The 16,670-nt window shown below is 53.9% G+C and overlaps 1 protein-coding gene across 3 annotated transcripts in view; it reads left to right on the top strand.

Moving 5' to 3' along the window:
• The window catches only part of LOC132389000 (NACHT, LRR and PYD domains-containing protein 12-like), a 41,215-nt gene extending 25,056 nt beyond the window's left edge, over positions 1-16,159 (top strand). For all 3 annotated transcript variants that reach the window (XM_059961415.1, XM_059961416.1, XM_059961414.1), the window contains 6 exons: positions 13,525-13,611; positions 13,767-13,937; positions 14,093-14,263; positions 14,419-14,589; positions 14,736-14,903; positions 15,068-16,159. In XM_059961415.1, coding sequence (XP_059817398.1) covers positions 13,525-13,611; positions 13,767-13,937; positions 14,093-14,263; positions 14,419-14,589; positions 14,736-14,903; positions 15,068-15,155 — 856 coding nt within the window. In that variant the 3' untranslated portion in view covers positions 15,156-16,159. The remainder of the gene's footprint in view (positions 1-13,524; positions 13,612-13,766; positions 13,938-14,092; positions 14,264-14,418; positions 14,590-14,735; positions 14,904-15,067) is intronic.
• The last annotated feature ends 511 nt before the right edge of the window (positions 16,160-16,670 follow it).

Raw genomic sequence — 16,670 nt, 5'->3', positions numbered from 1 at the left:
CTCCCATCCCCCTGTGGTATCTCTACTTCCGATCCACCTACCTCCTGTTGGATCTCTCTTCCTGATTCTGCTTCCTGCTGCGGGATCTCTCTTCCCCATCCAATTCCTACTGTGGGTCGCCTCTTCCCCATTATTTTCGTCCTGCAGGATCTCTGTTCCCCATCCTCCATGCTCCTGTGGTATCTCTCGTTCCCATCCCCCTACCTCCTGTTGGATCTTTCTTCCTGATTCTGCTTCCAACTGTGGGATCTCCCTTCCCATCTGCCTTCCTCCTGTGGGATCTCTTTTCCCCATCCCACTTCCTCCTTCGGGATCTCTTTTCCCCAGCCCCTTTCGTCCTGTGGGATCTCTCTTCTCCATCCACCTTGCTCCTATGGGAACTCTCCTTCTCATTCCCCTTCTTCCCGTAGGATCGCTCTTCCCTATCCCCCTTCAACCTGTGGGATCTCTCTTTCCCCATCCCTCCATAACTGTGGTATCTCTTTTCCCAATCCCCGCATCCTCCTGTGGGATCTCTCTTCCCCATCCCGCATACTCCTGTGGGTCCTCTCTTCCCCATCCCCTTCCCCCTGTAAACCTATTTCCCGATCTCCGTCCTCCCGTTGGATATTTCTTCTTGATTCAGCTTCCTAATGCGGGATCCCTCTTCCATATCCACTTCCTGCTCTGGGACATCTCTTCCCCAATACTCTTCCTTCTGTGGGATATCTCCTTCCCATCCTCTTCCTGCTGTGGGATCTCACTTCCCAGCCCCTTCCTCCTGAGGGATCTCTCTTCTTCATCCCCTTCCTCCTGTGGTAACTCTGTTCCCCATTCCTCCGGTGGAATTTCTTTTCCCCATCCCACAGAGAGATCTCTCTTCCCCATCCTCTTCCTGCTGTGCGATCTCTTCCCCATCTCCTTATCTCTGTGGGATATCTCCTCCCCATCCCCCTTGCTCCTGTAGGATCTCTCTTCCTGATTCTGCTTCCTACTGTGGGATCGCTCTTCCACATCCACTTCCTCCTGCCGGAAATTTATTCCCCATCCCCCTTTCTCCTGAGGGATCTCTCTGCCGCATCCCTCTTCCTCCTGTGGTAACTCACTTTCCCATCCCCCTTCCTCCTATGTGATCTCTCTTCCCAACTTGCTCCTGTGGGATCTCTCATCGCATTCCCCTTCTCCTGTGGGATCTCTCTGGCTGATTCCGCTTCCGACTGGGTTATCTCTTCCCCATCCCCATTCCTCCTGTGGGATCTCCCTTCCCCATCTCTTTCACCCTGTAGGATCACTTTTCCACATTCCCTTTCCTCCTGTGTGATCACTTTTCCCCATCCCCCTTCCTCCTGTGGGATCTCTCTTCCCCATCCTCCTTCCTCCTGTTGGATCGCACTTCCCTATCTCTCTTCCTCCTGGGGGAACTCTCTTTCCCATCCCCTTCCCCCTGTAAATCTATTTTCCCAATCTCCTTCCTCCCGTTGGATATCTCTTCATTGTTCAGCTTCCTACTGCGGGATCTCTCTTCTATATACACTTCCTTCTCTGGGACCTCTCTTCCCCATCCCTCTTCCTCCTGTGGGATATCGCCTGCCCATCCTCTTCCTGCTGTGGGATCTCACTTCCACATCCCCCTTCCTCCTGTGGTATCTCTGTTCCCCATCCCCCTTCCTCCTCTGGGATCTCTCTTCACCATTCCCTTTCCTCCTGTGGGATCTCTCTTCTCCAGCCCCGAGTGAGATCTCTCTTCCCCAGCCCCCTTCTTCCTGTGTGAACTCTCTTCCCCATCCCCCATCTTCCTGTGGGATCTCTCTTCCCCATCCCACAGAGAGATCTCTCTTCCCCATCCTCTTCCTGCTGTGCGATCTCTTCCCCATCTCCTTATCTCTGTGGGATCTCTCTTGCTGATTCCGCTTCCGACTGGGTTATCTCTTCCCCATCCCCATTCCTCCTGTGGGATTTCCCTTCCCCATCTCTTTCACCCTGTAGGATCACTTTTCCACATTTCCTTTCCTCTTGTGTGATCACTTTTCCACATCCCCCTTCCTCCTGTGGGATCTCTCTTCCCCATCCCCCTTCCTCCTGTGGGATATCGCCTGCCCATCCTCTTCCTGCTGTGGGATCTCACTTCCACATCCCCCTTCCTCCTGTGGTATCTCTGTTCCCCATCCCCCTTCCACCTCTGGGATCTCTCTTCACCATCCCCCTTCCTCCTGTGGGATCTTCCTTCCCCATTCCCCATCCTCCTGTGGGATCTCTCTTCCCCCTCCCCCAGAGAGATCTCTCTCCCCATCCTCTTCCTGCTGTGCGATCTCTTCCCCATCTCCTTAACTCTGTGGGATCTCTCTTCCCCATCCCCCTTGCTCCTGTTGGATCTCTCTTCCTTATTCTGCTTTCTACTGTGGGATCTCTCTTCCCCATCCCCATTCCTCCTGTGGGATTTCCCTTCCCCATCTCTTTCACCCTGTAGGATCACTTTTCCACATTTCCTTTCCTCTTGTGTGATCACTTTTCCACATCCCCCTTCCTTCTGTGGGATCTCTCTTCCCCATCCCCCTTCCTCCTGTGGGATATCGCCTGCCCATCCTCTTCCTGCTGTGGGATCTCACTTCCACATCCCCCTTCCTCCTGTGGTATCTCTGTTCCCCATCCCCCTTCCACCTCTGGGATCTCTCTTCACCATCCCCCTTCCTCCTGTGGGATCTTCCTTCCCCATTCCCCATCCTCCTGTGGGATCTCTCTTCCCCCTCCCCCAGAGAGATCTCTCTCCCCATCCTCTTCCTGCTGTGCGATCTCTTCCCCATCTCCTTAACTCTGTGGGATCTCTCTTCCCCATCCCCCTTGCTCCTGTTGGATCTCTCTTCCTTATTCTGCTTTCTACTGTGGGATCTCTCTTCCCCTTCCACTTCCACCTGCCGGAAATTTATTCCCCATCCGCCTTTCTCCTGAGGGATCTCTCTGCCGCATCCCTCTTCCTCCTGTGGTAACTCACTTTCCCATCCCCCTTCCTCCAATGTAATCTCTCTTCCCAACTAGCTCCTGTGGGATCTCTCATCGCCTTCCCCTTCTCCTGTGGGATCTCTCTTGCTGATTCCGCTTCCGACTGGGTTATCTCTTCCCCATCCCCATTCCTCCTGTGGGATCTCACTTCCCCATCTCTTTCACCCTGTAGGATCACTTTTCCACATTCCCTTTCCTCCTGTGTGATCACTTTTCCCCATTCCCCTTCCTCCTGTGGGATCTCTCTTCCGCATCCCCCTTTCTCCTGTTGGATCGCACTTCCCTATACCCTTCCTCCTGGGGGATCTCTCTTTCCCATACCCTTCCCCCTGTAAACCTATTTTCCCGATCTCCTTCCTCCCGTTGGATATCTCTTCATGATTCAGCTCTTCCTGCTCTGGGACCTCTCTTCCCCATCCCTCTTCCTCCTGTTTGATATCTCCTGACCATCCTCTTCCTGCTGCGGGATCTCACTTCCACATCCACCTTCCTCCTGTGGTATCTCTGTTCCCCATCCACCTTCCTCCAGTGGGATCTCTCTTTCCCATCCCCCTTCCTCCTGTGGGATCTCTCTTCCCTATCCTCTTCCTCCTGTGCGATCTCTTCCCCATCTCCTTACTTCTGTGGGATCTCTCTTCTCCATCCCCTTACACTTGTGGGATCTCTCGACCCCATCTCTTTCACCCTGTGGGATCACTCTTCCCATCCCCCTTCTTCCTGTGTGAACACTCTTCCCAATCCCCCTTCCTCCTGTGGGAACTCACTTCCCCATTCCCCTTCCTCCTGTATGATCTGTCTTCCCAGTCCCCTTCCTCCTGTGTGATCTGTCTTCCCAGTCCCCCTCCTCCTGTGGAATCTCTTTTCCCATCCCCCTTCCTCCTGTGGGATCTCTCTTCCCCATCCCCCTTCCTCCTGTGGGATCTCGCTTACCCATCCCCCAGTGAGATCTCTCTTCCCCAGCCCACTTCCTCCTGTGGGATCTCTCTTCCCTATCCTCTTCCTCCTGTGCGATCTCTTCCCCATCTCCTTACTTCTGTGGGATCTCTCTTCTCCATCCTCTTACACTTGTGGGATCTCTCTACCCCATCTCTTTCACCCTGTGGGATCTCTCCTCCCATCCCCCTTCTTCCAGTGTGAACTCTCTTCCCAATCCCCCTTCCTCCTGTGGGAACTCTCTTCCCCATTCCCCTTCCTGCTCAGGGACCTCTCTTCCCCATCCCTCTTCCTCCTGTGGGATATCTCCTGCCCATCCTCTTCCTGCTGTGGGAACTCACTTCCACATCCCCCTTCCTCCTGTGGTATCTCTGTTCCCCATTCCCCTTCCTCCTGTGGGATCTCTCTTCCCCATGCCCCTTCCTCCTGTGGGATCTCTCTTCCCCATCCCCCTTCCTGCTGTGGGATCTCACTTCCACATCCCCCTTCCTCCTGTGGTATCTCTGTTCCACATCCCCCAACCTCCTGTGGGATCTCTCTTCCCCATCCCCCTTCCTCCTGCGGGATCTCTCTTCCCCATCCCCCTTCCTGCTGTGGAATCTCACTTCCACATCCCCCTTCCTCCGGTGGTATCTCTGTTCCCCATCCCTCTTCCTCCTGTGGGATATCTCTCCCCCATCCCCCTTCCTCCTGTGGGATCTCTCTTCTCCAGCCCCCTTCCTCCTGAGGGATCTTCATTCACTTGCTCCTGTGGGATCTCTCTTCCCCATTCTCCTTCCTTCTATGTGATCTCTCTTCCCGATCGCTTTCCACATATGGGACAACTTCCCCATCCCCCTTCCTCCTATGGGATTTTTCCCCATCCCACTTTCTGCTGTGTGATCTGTCTTCCCAGTCCCCTTCCTCCTGTTTCGTCTGTCTTCCCAGTGCCCTTCCTCCTGTGGAATATCTTTTCCCCACACCCCCCTTCCACCTGTGTAATCTATTTTCCCATCCCCCTTCCTCCTGTGGGATCTCTCTTCCCCATCCCCTATCCTCCTGTGGGATCTCGCTTCCCCATCCCCCAGTGCGATCTCGCTTCCCCAGCCCCCATCCTCCTGTCGGATCTCTCGTCCCTATCCTCTTCCTCCTGTGCGATCTCTTCCCGATCTCCTTACTTCTGTGGGATCTCTTTTCTCCATCCCTTTACACTTGTAGGATCTCTCTACGCCATCTCTTTCACCCTGTGCGATCACTCTTCCCATCCCCCTTCTTCCTGTGTGGACTCTCTTCCCAATCCCGGTTCCTCCTCTGGGAACTCTCTTCCCCATCCACCTTTCTCCTGTGGTATCTTTGTTCCCCATCCCCCTTCCTCCAGTGGGATCTCTCTTTCCCATCCCCCTTCCTCCTGTGGGATCTCTCTTCCCCATCCCCATTCCTCCTGTGGGATCTCACTTCCCCATCTCTTTCACCCTGTAGGATCAATTTTCCGCATTCCCTTTCCTCCTGTGTGATCACTTTTCCCCAACCCCCTTCCTCCTGTGGGATCTCTCTTCCGCATCCCCCTTTCTCCTGTTGGATCGCACTTCCCTATACCCTGCCTCCGGGGGATCTCTCTTTCCCATACCCTTCCCCCTGTAAACCTATTTTCCCGATCTCCTTCCTCCCGTTGGATATCTCTTCATGATTCAGCTCTTCCTGCTCTGGGACCTCTCTTCCCCATCCCTCTTCCTCCTGTGGGATATCACCTGCCCATCATCTTCCTGCTGCGGGATCTCACTTCCACATCCACCTTCCTCCTGTGGTATCTCTGTTCCCCATCCCCCTTCCTCCAGTGGGATCTCCCTTCCCCATCCCCCTTCCTGCTGAGGGATCTCACTTCCACATCCCCCTTCCTCCTGTGGTATCTCTGTTCCCCATCCCCCTTCCTCCTGTGGGATATTTATCCTCCATCCCCCTTCCTCCTTTGGGATCTCTCTTCTCCAGCCCCCTTCCTCCTTAGGGATCTTCATTCACTTGCTCCTGTGGGATCTCTCTTCCCCATTCTCCTTCCTTCTATGTGATCTCTCTTCCCGATCGCTTTCCACATATGGGACAACTTCCCCATCCCCCTTCCTCCTGTGTGATTTTTCCCCATTCCACTTTCTGCTGTGTGATCTGTCTTCCCAGTCCCCTTCCTCCTGTGTGATCTGTCTTCCCAGTCCCCTTCCTCCTGTGTGATCTGTCTTCCCAGTCCCCTTCCTCCTGTGTGATCTGTCTTCCCAGTCCCCTTCCTCCTGTGGAATCTCTTTTCCCATCCCCCTTCCTCCTGTGGGATCTCTCCTCCCCATCCCCCTTCCTCCTGTGGGATCTCGCTTACCCATCCCCCAGTGAGATCACTCTCCCCAGCCCACTTCCTCCTGTGGGATCTCTCTTCCCTATCCTCTTCCTCCTGTGCGATCTCTTCCCCATCTCCTTACTTCTGTGGGATCTCTCTTCTCCATCTCTTTCACCCTGTGGGATCTCTGCTCCCATCCCCCTTCTTCCAGTGTGAACTCTCTTCCCAATCCCCCTTCCTCCTGTGGGAACTCTCTTCCCCATTCCCCTTACTGCTCAGGGACCTCTCTTCCCCATCCCTCTTCCTCCTGTGGGATATCTCCTTCCCATCCTCGTCCTGCTGTGGGATCTCACTTCCCAGCCCCTTCCTCCTGAGTGATCTCTCTTCCCCTTCCCCCTTCCTCCTGTGGGATCTCTCTTCCCCATCCCCCTTCCTGCTGTGGGATCTCACTTCCACATCCCCCTTCCTCCTGTGGTAACTCTGTTCCCCATCCCCCAACCTCCTGTGGGATCTCTCTTCCCCATCCCCCTTCCTCCTGCGGGATCTCTCTTCCCCATCCCCCTTCCTGCTGTGGAATCTCACTTCCACATTCCCCTTCCTCCTGTGGTATCTCTGTTCCCCATCCCCCTTCCTCCTGTGGGATATCTCTCCCCCATCCCCTTCCTCCTGTGGGATCTCTCTTCTCCAGACCCCTTCCTCCTGAGGGATTTTCATTCACTTGCTCCTGTGGGATCTCTCTTCCCCATTCTCCTTCCTTCTATGTGATCTCTCTTCCCGATCGCTTTCCACATATGGGACAACTTCCCCATCCCCCTTCCTCCTATGGGATTTTTCCCCATCCCACTTTCTGCTGTGTGATCTGTCTTCCCAATCCCCTTCCTCCTGTTTCGTCTGTCTTCCCAGTCCCCTTCCTCCTGTGGAATCTCTTTTCCCCACACCCCCCTTCCTCCTGTGTAATCTATTTTCCCATCCCCCTTCCTCCTGTGGGATCTCTCTTCCCCATCCCCCTTCCTCCTGTGGGATCTCTCTTCCCCATCCCCCTTCCTCCTGTTGGATCGCACTTCCCTATCCCCCTTCCTCCTGGGGGAACTCTCTTTCCCATCCCCTTCCCTCTGTAAATCTATTTTCCCGATCTCCTTCATCCCGTTGGAAATCTCTTCATTGTTCAGCTTCCTACTGCGGGATCTCTCTTCTATATACACTTCCTGCTCTGGGACCTCTCTTCCCCATCCTCTTCCTGCTGTGGGATCTCACTTCCACATCCCCCTTCCTCCTGTGGTATCTCTGTTCCCCATCCCACTTCCTCCTCTGGGATCTCTCTTCACCATCCCCCTTCCTCCTGTGGGATCTCTCTTCTCCAGCCCCCTTCCTCCTGAGGGATCTTCATTCACTTGCTCCTGTGGGATCTCTCTTCCCCATTCTCCTTCCTTCTATGGGATCTCTTGTCCCGATCGCTTTCCACATATGGGACAACTTCCCCATCCCCCTTCCTCCTGTGGGATTTTTCCACATCCCCCTTCCTCCTGTGGGATTTTTCCCCATCCCACTTTCTGCTGTGTGATCTGTCTACCCAGTCCCCTTCCTCCTGTCTTCCCAGCCCCCTTCCTCCTGTGGGATCTCACTTCCACATCCCCCTTCCTCCTGTCGGATCTCTCTTCCCCAACTCCCATCCCCCTGTGGTATCTCTACTTCCGATCCACCTACCTCCTGTTGGATCTCTCTTCCTGATTCTGCTTCCTACTGTGGGATCTCTCTTCTATATACACATCCTGCTCTGGGACCACTCTTCTCCATCCCTCTTCCTCCTGTGGGATATCTCCTACCCATCCTCTTCCTGCTGTGGGATCTCAGTTCCACATCCCCCTTCCTCCTGTGGTATCTCTGTTCCCCATCCCCCTTCCTCCTCTGGGATCTCTCTTCCCCATCCCCCTTCCTCCTGTGGGATATTTATCCCCCATCCCCCTTCCTCCTGTGGGATCTCTCTTCTCCAGCCCCCTTCCTCCTGAGGGATCTTCATTCACTTGCTCCTGTGGGATCTCTCTTCCCCATTCTCCTTCCTTCTTTGTGATCTCTCTTCCCGATCGCTTTCCACATATGGGACAACTTCCTCATCCCCCTTCCTCCTGTGGGATTTTTCCCCATCCCCCTTCCTCCTGTGGGATTTTTCCCCATCCCACTTTCTGCTGTGTGATCTGTCTTCCCAGTGCCCTTCCTCCTGTGTGTTCTGTCTTCCCAGTCCCCTTCCTCCTGTGGAATCTCTTTTCCCCACCCCCCTTCCTCCTGTGTAATCTATTTTCCCATCCCCCTTCCTCCTGTGGGATCTCGCTTCCCCATCCCCCTTCCTCCTGTGGGATCTCTCTTCCCTATCCTCTTCCTCCTGTGCGATCTCTTCCCCATCTCCTTACTTCTGTGGGATCTCTCTTCTCCATCCCCTTACACTTGTGGGATCTCTCGACCCCATCTCTTTCACCCTGTGGGATCACTCTTCCCATCCCCCTTCTTCCTGTGTGAACTCTCTTCCCAATCCCCCTACCTCCAGTGGGATCGCTCTTCCCTATTCCCCTTCCACCTGTGGGATCTCCCTTCCCCATTCCCCATCCTCCTGTGGGATCTCTCTTCCCCATCCCCCAGAGAGATCTCTCTGCCCATCCTCTTCCTGCTGTGCGATCTCTTCCCCATCTCCTTAACTCTGCGGGATCTCTCTTCCCCATCCCCCTTGCTCCTGTTGGATCTCTCTTCCTGATTCTACTTCCTACTGTGGGATCTCTCTTCCCCATCCAATTCCTCCTGCCGGAAATTTATTCCCCATCCCCCTTTATCCTGAGGGATCTTTCTGCCGCATCCCTCTTCCTCCTGTGGTAACTCACTTTCCCATCCCCCTTCCTCCGATGTGATCTCTCTTCCCAACTTGCTCCTGTGGGATCTCTCATCGCCTTCGCCTTCTCCTGTGGGATCTCTCTTGCTGATTACGCTTCCGACTGGGTTATCTCTTCCCCATCCCCCTTCCTCTAGTGGGATCTCCCTTCCCCATCTCTTTCACCCTGTAGGATCACTTTTCCACATTCCATTTCCTCCTGTGTGATCACTTTTCCCCATCCCCCTTCCTCCTGTGGGATCTCTCTTCCCCATCCCCCTTTCTCCTGTTGGATCGCACTTCCCTATACCCTTCCTCCTGGGGGATCTCTCTTTCCCATCCCCTTCTCCCTGTAAATCTATTTTCCCGATCTCCTTCCTCCCGTTGGATATCTCTTCATGATTCAGCTTCCTACTGCGGGATCTCTCTTCCATATACACTTCCTGCTCTGGGACCTCTATTCCCCATCCCTCTTCCTCCTGTGGGATATCTCCTGCACATCCTCTTCCTGCTGTGGGATCTCACTTCCACATCCCCCTTCCTCCTGTGGTATCTCTGTTCTCCATCCCCCTTCCTTCTGTGGGATCTCTCTTCCCCATCCCCCTTCCTCCTGTGGGATCTCTCTTCCCCATCCCCCTTCCTGCTGAGGGATCTCACTTCCACATCCCCCTTCCTCCTGTGGTATCTCTGTTCCCCATCCCCCTTCCTCCTGTGGGATATCTCTCCCCCATCCCCCTTCCTCCTGTGGGATCTCTCTTCTCCAGCCCCCTTCCTCCTGAGGGATCTTCATTCACTTGCTCCTGTGGGATCTCTCCTCCCGATCGTTTTCCACATATGGGAAAACTTCCCCATCCCCCTTCCTCCTGTGGGATTTTTCCCCATCCCACTTTCTGCTGTGTGATCTGTCTTCCCAGTGCCCTTCCTCCTGTGTGATCTGTCTTCCCAGTCCCCTTCCTCCTGTGGAATCTCTTTTCCCCACCTACCCTTCCTCCTGTGAAATCTATTTTCCCATCCCCTATCCTCCTGTGCGATCTCTTCCCCATCTCCTTACTTCTGTGGGATCTCTCTTCTCCATCCCCTTACACTTGTGGGATCTCTCTACCCCATCTCTTTCACCCTGTGGGATCTCTCTTCCCATCCCCCTTCTTCCAGTGAGAACTCTCTTCCCAATCCCCCTTCCTCCTGTGGGATCTCTCTTCCCCATCCACCTTCCTCCTGTGGGATCTTCCTTCCCCATTCCCCATCCTCCTGTGGGATCTCTCTTCCCCATCCCCCAGAGAGATCTCTCTCCCCATCCTCTTCCTGCTGTGCGATCTCTTCCTCATCTCCTTAACTCGGTGGGATCTCTCTTCCCCATCCCCTTGCTCCTGTTGGATCTCTCTTCCTGATTCTGCTTCCTACTGTGAGATCTCTCTTCCCCATCCACTTCCTCCTGCCGGAAATTTATTCCCCATCCCCCTTTCTCCAGAGGGATCTCTCTGCCGCGTCCCTCTTCCTCCTGTGGTAACTCACTTTCCCATCCCCCTTCCTCCTATGTGATCTCTCTTCCCAACTAGCTCCTGTGGGATCTCTTATCGCCTTCCCCTTCTCCTGTGGGATCTCTCTTGCTGATTCCGCTTCCGAATGGGTTATCTCTTCCCCATCCCCATTCCTCCTGAGGGATCTCCCTTCCCCATCCCCCTTTCTCCTGTTGGATCGCACTTCCCTATACACTTCCTCCTGGGGGATCTCTCTTTCCCATCCCCTTCTCCCTGTAAATCTATTTCCCAATCTCCTTCCTCCCGTTGGATATCTCTTCATGATTCAGCTTCCTACTGCGGGATCTCTCTTCTATATACACTTCCTGCTCTGGGACCTCTCTTCCCCATCCCTCTTCCTCCAGTGGGATATCTCCAGCCCATCCTCTTCCTGCTGTGGGATCTCACTTCCACATCCCCCTTCCTCCTGTGGTATCTCTGTTCCCCAACCCCCTTCCTCCTGTGGGATCTCTCTTCCCCATCTCTTTCACCCTGTGGGATCACTCTTCCCATCCCCCATCTTCCTGTGTGAACTCTCTTCCCAATCCCCCTTACTCCTGTGGGATCGCTCTTCCCCATTCCCCTTCCTCCTGTGGGAACTCACTTCCACATCCCCCTTCCTCCTGTGGTATCTCTGTTCCCCATCCCCCTTCCTCCTGTGGGATCTCTCTTCCCCATCTGAGTTCCTCCTGTGGGATCTCTCTTCCCCATCCCCCTTCCTCCTGTTGGATCGCACTTCCCTATCGCCCTTCCTCCCTGGGGATCTCTCTTTCCCATCCCCTTCCCCCTGTAAATCTGTTTTCCCGATCTCCTTCCTCCAGTTGGATATCTCTGCATGATTCAGCTTCCTACTGCGGGATCTCTCTTCTATATACACTTCCTGCTCTGGGACCTCTCTTCCCCGCCCCTCTTCCTCCTGTGGGATATCTTCTGCCCATCCTCTTCCTGCTGTGGGATCTCACTTCCACATCCCCCTTCCTCCGGTGGTATCTCTGTTCCCCATCCCCCTTCCTCCTGTTGGATATCTCTCCCCCATCCCCCTTCCTCCTGTGGGATCTCTCTTCTCCAGCCCCCTTCCTCCTGAGGGATCTTCATTCACTTGCTCCTTTGGGATCTCCCTTCCCCATTCTCCTTCCTACTATGTGATCTCTCTTCCCGATCGCTTTCCACATATGGGACAACTTCCCCATCCCCCTTCTTCCTGTGGGATTTTTCCCCATCCCACTTTCTGCTGTGTGATCTGTCTTCCCATTCCCCTTGCTCCTGTGTGATCTGTCTTCACAGTCCCCTTCCTCCTGTGGAATCTCTTTTCCCCACCCTCTTCCTCCTGTGTAATCTATTTCCCATCCCCCTTCCTCCTGTGGGATCACTCTTCCCCATCCCCTATCCTCCTGTGGGATCTCGCTTCCCCATCCCCTAGTGAGATCTCTCTTCCCCATCCCCCAGTGAGATCTCTCTTCCCCATCCCCCTTCCCCCAGTGAGATCTCTCTTCCCCATCTCCTTACTTCTGTGGGATCTCTCTTCTCCATCCCCTTACACGTGGGATCTCTCTACCCCATCTCTTTCACCCTGTGGGATCACTCTTCCCATCCCCCTTCTTCCTGTGTGAACTCTCTTCCCAATCCCCCTTCCTCCTGTGGGATCTCTCTTCCCCATCCCACTTCCTTCTGTGGGAACTCTACCCCATCCCCCTTCCTCCTGTGGTATCTCTGTTCCCCATTCCCCGTCCTCATGTGGTATCTCTGTTCCCCATCCCCCTTCCTCCTGTGGGATCTCTCTTCCCCATCCCACTTCCTTCTGTGGGAACTCTACCCCATCCCCCTTCCTCCTGTGGTATCTCTGTTCCCCATCCCCCGTCCTCCTGTGGGATCTCTCTTCCCCATCCCCCTTCCTCCTGTGTGATCTCTGTTCCCCATTCCCCGTCCTCCTGTGGGATCTCTGTTCCCCACCCCACCTCCTCCTGTGGAATCTCTGTTCCCCAGCCCTCTTCCTCCTGTGGGATCTCTCTTCCCTATCCTCTTCCTCCTGTGCGATCTCTTCCCCATCTCCTTACTTCTGTGGGATCTCTCTTCTCCATCCCCTTACACTTGTGGGATCTCTCTACCCCATCTCTTTCACCCTGTGGGATCACTCTTCCCATCCCCCTTCTTCCTGTGTGAACTCTCTTCCCAATCCCCCTTCCTCCTGTGGGAACTCTCTTCCCCATTCCCCTTCCTCCTGTGGGATCTCTCTTCCCCATCCCACTTCCTTCTGCGGGAACTCTACCCCATCCCCCTTCCTCCTGTGGTATCTCTGTTCCCCATCCCACTTCCTCCTGTGGGAACTCTCCCCCATCCCCCTTCCTCCTGTGGGATCTCTCTTCCCCACCCCACCTTCTCCTGTGTGATCTCTGTTCCCCATTCCCCGTCCTCCTGTGGGATCGCTGTTCCCCATCCCTCTTCCTCATGTGGTATCTCTGTTCCCCATTCCCCGTCCTCCTGTGGGATCTTTCTTCCCCATCTCACTTCCTCCTGTGGGATCTCTGTTCCCCATCCCCCTTCCTCCTGTGGGAACTCTTTCCCCCATCTCTTTCCTCTTGTGTCTTTCCATCCGTTCCCTCAGGTGGGGTCTCTTCCTCCATCTCCCATCGCCATTTCCTGATTCACAAAACTTCCTCACTGTGGGTCCACATCAACTTCAACCCTGCCCCTTCTGACACTCTGTTGTCAGTAACACTTTTCCAGCCAACGGAGAATGAGACAGAATATGTGGAGTTCACAGGGTCACAGCAACAGACTAAATGACTGACATTGGGTGAATACCGTGGAACTGGGCAGTGAGGGACATTGACAGTGATGGGAACTTCGATCAGTGATTTACGGAAGGGTTTAATGTTTCCTGAAATATCCGCGTGAGAGAATTACCCTCAGACCCACGGTTTGAATCACTTTGTTCTGTTTGTGTTTAGACTCGGGGAGAATGACCTGGGAGATTCAGGAGTGAAACAGTTGTCTGCGGCTCTGAGCAACCCGGAGTGTAAAATACAGAAACTGTGGTAAGTACCAGACTGTGGGAGGTTGTGTTTACAGTCACTGGGTGTCTGACACTGAACATTAATGTGATCAGTAATAGTGTTACTGATAAACACTGGGGATCTGTACCGTCTCCTGTCTCTCTGTGTCCTTCACCCTCACTCTCTCTCATCTCCAGGCTGAACAATGTCGGTCTCACAGACTCTGGTGCCGAGTATCTCGTCTCCGCTCTCAGTACAAAACCATCACTGACGGAGCTGGACCTGAATTATGATAAAATGGGATATTCAGGAGTGAAACTGGTGTTTTTGGCTCTTGGGAACCCGGTGTGTAAAACACAGAAACTGTGGTAAGTACCAGACTGTGGGAGATTGTGTCTACAGTCACTGGGTGTCTGACACTGAACATTAATGTGATCAGTAATTGTGTTACTGATAAACACTGGGGATCTGTACCGTCTCCTGTCTCTCTGTGTCCTTCACCCTAACTCTCTCTCATTTCCAGGCCGAACAATGTCGGTCTCACAGATTCTGGGGCCGAGGATTTCGTTTCCAGTCTCAGTACAAATCGATCACTGACGGAGCTGTACCTAAGTCTTGATGAACTGGGAGATTCAAGAGTGAAACTGGTCTCTGCGGCTCTGAGGAACCCGGAGTGTAAAATAGAGAAACTGTGGTAAGTACCAGACTGTGGGAGATTGTGTTTACAGTCACTGGGTGTCTGACACTGAACATTAATGTGATCAGTAATAGTGTTACTGATAAACACTGAGGATTTGTACCGTCTCCTGTCTCTCTGTGTCCTTCACCCTCACTCTCTCTCATCTCCAGGATGAGGAATGTCGGTCTCACAGATTCTGGGGCCGAGGATCTCACCTCCGCTCTCAGTACAAACCCGTCACTGACAGAGCTGGACCTGAGTAATAATAAACTGAGAGATTCAGGAGTGAAACTGGTGTCTGCGGCTCTGAGGAACCCGGAGTGTAAAATACAGAAACTGTTGTACGTACCAGACCTGTGCTTACAGTCACTGGGTGTCTGGAACTGAACATTAATGTGATCAGTAATAGTGTTACTGATAAAAACTGGGGATTTGTACCGTCTCCTGTCTCTCTGTGTCCTTCACCCTCACTCTCTCTCATCTCCAGGCTGTGGAGAGTCGGTCTCACAGATTCTGGGGCCGAGGATCTCATCTCCGTTCTCAGTACAAAACCATCACTGACGTGGCTGGACCTGAGAGAAAACTCTCTGACAGACCGATCTGTCCCCGCTCTCCGCCGCCTCATACTGACACTCCAGAGTCTGAAGCTGATCTGGTAAGTGTTTGTGTTGATGTTCAAAGTGATAAAATATCAGCGGATCCGCGGGTTTTCTGGTGATATTTGTCTGTGAGTGTTGTTGAAACATTAACCCCGGTCCCCTGTTACTGACACTGTTGTGTGATCTGTTCATTTCATCTTTATTCTCCAATCTGTTTCAGGCTGGTGGGGAATCGGTTCAGTGAGACCGGGGAAAAGGAACTGGAGCCTCTGCGGGGAGTCAGACCCGGACTGGAAGTGGCCGTGTGAACATCTGAATGGGGTCAATCGGTTCAGTGAGACCGGGAGGAAGGAACTGAGATCTCTGCAGGAACTGGAGCCTCTGCGGGGAGTCAGACTCGGACTGACAGTGATCCTGTGAACATCTGAATGTGTGAACATCCCCGCCCGCGGGATGGAGCCGATTCCCCCCTGCCCATTAACTCGCCCTCCCCTTTAACTGCCCCCTGCCTCTCCACTTTAACTCTCCCCACCCCTCTCCTTTAACTCCCGCCCTTAACTTTAATGGCCGCGAGCCGGGGCTGATTCCCAACTGTCTTAACGGAACTGGCTCCGGTCTCGAGCTCGGTGAAATCGGAAGCGCTCCCGCAGTGACGTGCTTCTGCCGGATGTGCGGGTCCGAGACTCTCCCGCGTGCCACCCCGGGGAATTACCCGGACGGGAGGAGCCCGGGGGCCCGGGGCTCAGTCTGGGACACTGGTGTCCCGGGAGAGAATCCTTTTGCCCCCTCTGCTGAGGACGGGGCATTCGGCTGTCTGGCTGATATAATGATGTTAAATTGACAAATACCTCAGCAATGGCTTTGGATCCGCAGCGACCCCGGACACGGCCCTGAAGTGTGATTTTATAATCATCGGTTCCCCGATGCAGAGTGACGGTGATAGACGGGACTGATTAATCTACCGGTCACCCGGTGTCGCCGGTCAGTTAATTGCGAGTGTCTGTGAGCGAGTCGGGAACAGTGTGGCGACCCACTTTCTGCGCAGGTGCACCTGCTCACAAATAGCCAGCGCTCCTGAGCTCTTCTGACGGCATTTCCGCCCGGAGAGTGCGGGCACTCGGGATGAAATTCCAGCGCTGCGAAGTTTGAATAAACTAGTCTGGAACAGATTTATCGACAGCGTGTCGTTGTCTCTAACTCTGTACGTAGTACATAGCTACAACAGCTTATTTATTCCCGCAAGTCAGCAGCTCGCATACTGTTTAATTTGCATTTATCATGATGAAATCAATAAACCGCTGTAACTTCCTGACTTGGTGTCTGACTTGAGTTTGTTTGAGGTTTCTGCTGCCCCCCGCACCCTGTGCACTGCAACAGTGGGTCGGAGCTCCTCACACTGACACAGTAGCGTCTCAGCTCCAGGCTGAGGGAGGTCAGACTGGCAGAGTCTGGGTGCCCAGGATCTCGTCACAAATTAACCCCCTTCCTGGCTAACCGTCCCCCTTCTATACCCCGCAGACAGTTAAAATCGGCTAGAATATTAGACGCGTGTCACTGAGGTCCCGAGTACGAGACGGATGGAGGATGGAATACGGGCGTGAAGCACAGAGAGAAGATCCCTCGACATCTTCCCATCACACACTCCCGGGGTCAGACACAGAGAGAATCTCCCTCCACACCGTCCCATCACACACTCCTTGGGTCAGACATAGAGTGAATCTCCCTCCACAACGTCCCATCACACACACCGTGGGTCAGACACAGAGTGAAACTCCCTCCACACCGTCCCAACACACACTCCCGGGGTTAGACACAGAGTGAAT

This window comes from Hypanus sabinus, unplaced genomic scaffold, assembly GCF_030144855.1.
Source record: "Hypanus sabinus isolate sHypSab1 unplaced genomic scaffold, sHypSab1.hap1 scaffold_457, whole genome shotgun sequence".
Taxonomy (NCBI): domain Eukaryota; kingdom Metazoa; phylum Chordata; class Chondrichthyes; order Myliobatiformes; family Dasyatidae; genus Hypanus; species Hypanus sabinus.
This window is presented reverse-complemented; position numbering and strand designations above follow the sequence as displayed.